Source organism: Pinus tabuliformis, chromosome 6 (genome assembly GCF_031772625.1).
Source record: "Pinus tabuliformis cultivar Carrire ecotype Pingquan chromosome 6, CPIR1, whole genome shotgun sequence".
Lineage (NCBI taxonomy): Eukaryota > Viridiplantae > Streptophyta > Pinopsida > Pinales > Pinaceae > Pinus > Pinus tabuliformis.
Window position 1 is genome coordinate 1993864048 of NC_142292.1, and position 2461 is coordinate 1993866508.

Below are 2461 nucleotides of genomic sequence, written 5' to 3' on the forward strand. Positions count from 1 at the left end.
CTTATAAAGAAAAACATGCTCTTAACTATTAAGCTCACTCAAATCAAATCAAATACATCTTAATTTTGGATCTATCAAACTTTGAGAAAAATCTTCTAAAAATGTAAACATTTCCTTAAATTTTTCACTCATAAAAAAAAAATTGTACCTCAAAAAATTTAACCTCTCCACTTAATAAATCTAGAATTAAAATAAATCTTAATTATTACAATAACCATATAAATTAAAATTAAAATTTATATATAGAAAATATATTGTTAATACTTTAATCTGTTTCAAATTTTTAAATTTATAAAACTATATTCCTTTGTTCCAATTAAAAAATCTTCATAAAACTTTATTCCCTTTGTTTTCATCGCCAATTTAAAACCTCTATTTTCATTCAGTCATATTGATGATGATGGTTAAAATCCACTGAGACCAAACTTTGATGTATCCGACCTAAAGAAACGAATTATTAAAAGGTTTTCAGATTAATTATATAAAACATTTTTTAATTAATTAAATATTTTATAATTTGTTATAAAAAAATCTATAATTATATATTTTATAAACTAAAAAATGTCTATGATGTATAAATTAGTAAAAAATGGTGTGGAGATTAATTTTTATTTATTTTAAATTCAAATTTTATAAAATTAAATTGAAAATTAATTTGTGGAAAAAAATAAATTATCTAAAGAATATGCAAGTTTAATTCACTATTTTTTTAATAATATTTCACAGATAGATAAAATTGTTTTTTATAAAATTATAAATTCAAAAATATATAAATCACATAAGTCTAAATTCAAAAGTAGATATGGTTAATATTTTCAATATATTTAATATTAATAAAAAAATTGACTATTAAGCCACATGTAGTTGAATATAATGATAAAATAAGATAATCCTTGAGATGTGTGGTCCAAAAGTTAAATGAGAAATTTTGTTCTTCACAATTTTTTTGGAATCCAATGGGGAATAATACTATGCATGTCTGAGAACTGCTGTAAGCAATATTTATGGGTAGGATGAGAAAAGATAAATTAGTGGGGAAGGTAGCATTGCATGAGAGACGTACCCAAATCAAATACGGCAGAATTGAATTGGGCTACACAACTCCTATCCTGAGGAACAAGGGCCAACTCACGGTCTTCACCTCCTCACCACTTGCGCCCCAAGCCTCCTTCAAACGGGCAACCATTTCATCATCCAGTAGCTCCACTCCCTTGCCCTTAGCAATCTGATAAGCAGACCACGATCTGATCAAAGACTGGTAACCCTCAAACCCCAATTCTTTCGTGGCCCAAAATTTAATGGCAGCTGTTGACGACGCCCCTTCTTCCTCTGAGCCCTCCTGGACAACGCTACGGAAGGGAAAGTCGATCGTTGCGTATTCGCCGTCCACCAGTTGACGCGCGGGCGTCCAAAAGGGGTCAGACGCGCGGTACAGATCCTGGAACACGCGGTCGACGCTAGGGTTCACAACCGCCTGTCTGTTGTAGCCCCAAGCCGCAAACACCCCGCCGGGCTTCTTAAGCACATGCTTCACTTGCCCATAGAAGGTTTCAAGGTCGAAAAAGTGAAGGGCCATGGCGACGGTGACGAGATCCACGCTCCCCTCTGCTCCTACGGTGCTCTCCAGCTCCTCCAACGACATCGCGCGGGGCGTAACCGCGTACTTTATGTTGGGGCGCCTGGGAGCGTAGCTGATCTGCTGCTCGCTCACATCCGTCGCTATCACGCTCTCGAATATCTCAGACAACTGTCAACATCAAAATCAAGAACATCAAAATGAAATGTCATAGCTGCAATTGAAGAAAGAAACAGAGATCATGTTGAATGGTAATGAAAAGCAGATTACAGCAAGTGCAGCTTGACCGCTTCCGGTGCCAACGTCCCAAACCAGACCGTGGTGGGGTGTGTGTCTAGCAATAAAGGAGAAGAGCTCTGGTGGGTATTGGGGTCTGCCATTGGCATAATCCCTTGCTTGCTTGTCAAACAATCCAGCCATTCTTGACTAATCCTTCTTTCAGCCAAGCTCTGCCCTAAGACACAGATAAAAATAAATGGAAGATTCGCTTCACAGGTAGCCTTCATTCATCACTGGCAGGAACAAGTATGCTTTCCCCAATTGGGCATGTCAACATAAAAAACCTTCAAAGGCCACAAACTGTTCAACATTATAACATGGATTGCGTGTAAATGTGCTCCTCTAATTTTATTTTTCAGCCAGCTCATACGACAAATGAAAAGCAGCCGCAGATCCGTCAATTCCTATTTTAAAATCAAATTCATAACTTGCAAAACCGAGTTAATACCTAATTATATATTTTTTAAGTATTACCAGAAAATACAAAATATAGTAATAAAAAATACATTAACAGACTAACACTTCCCCACATACTACATGACCCCAAAACTCAGAATGCAAATATGTCTCCATTTTAAAAGCGGTTGTCTATAATGCGATTTTTTG

At 35.7% G+C, this 2461-nt stretch overlaps 1 protein-coding gene across 1 annotated transcript; it reads right to left on the bottom strand.

The window, feature by feature from the left end:
- Window positions 1-803: 803 nt before the first annotated feature.
- On the bottom strand, window positions 804-2199 carry LOC149267239 (uncharacterized). The gene is made up of 2 exons (XM_089398386.1): window positions 1847-2199; window positions 804-1747 (listed from the first exon to the last, which is right to left on the bottom strand). Exons 1-2 carry the CDS (start codon window positions 1994-1996, stop codon window positions 1094-1096), a joined length of 804 nt encoding a protein of 267 aa, XP_089254512.1. The 5' UTR covers window positions 1997-2199; the 3' UTR covers window positions 804-1093.
- Window positions 2200-2461: the final 262 nt, after the last annotated feature.

Coding starts and splice junctions, on each gene's coding strand:
- LOC149267239 (XM_089398386.1), bottom strand. CDS start 1,996: ATGGCTGGATTGTTTGACAAGCAAGCAAGGGATTATGCCAATGGCAGA. Junction 1,748..1,846: donor GCGGTCAAGCTGCACTTGCT/GTAATCTGCTTT, acceptor TGATGTTGACAG/TTGTCTGAGATATTCGAGAG.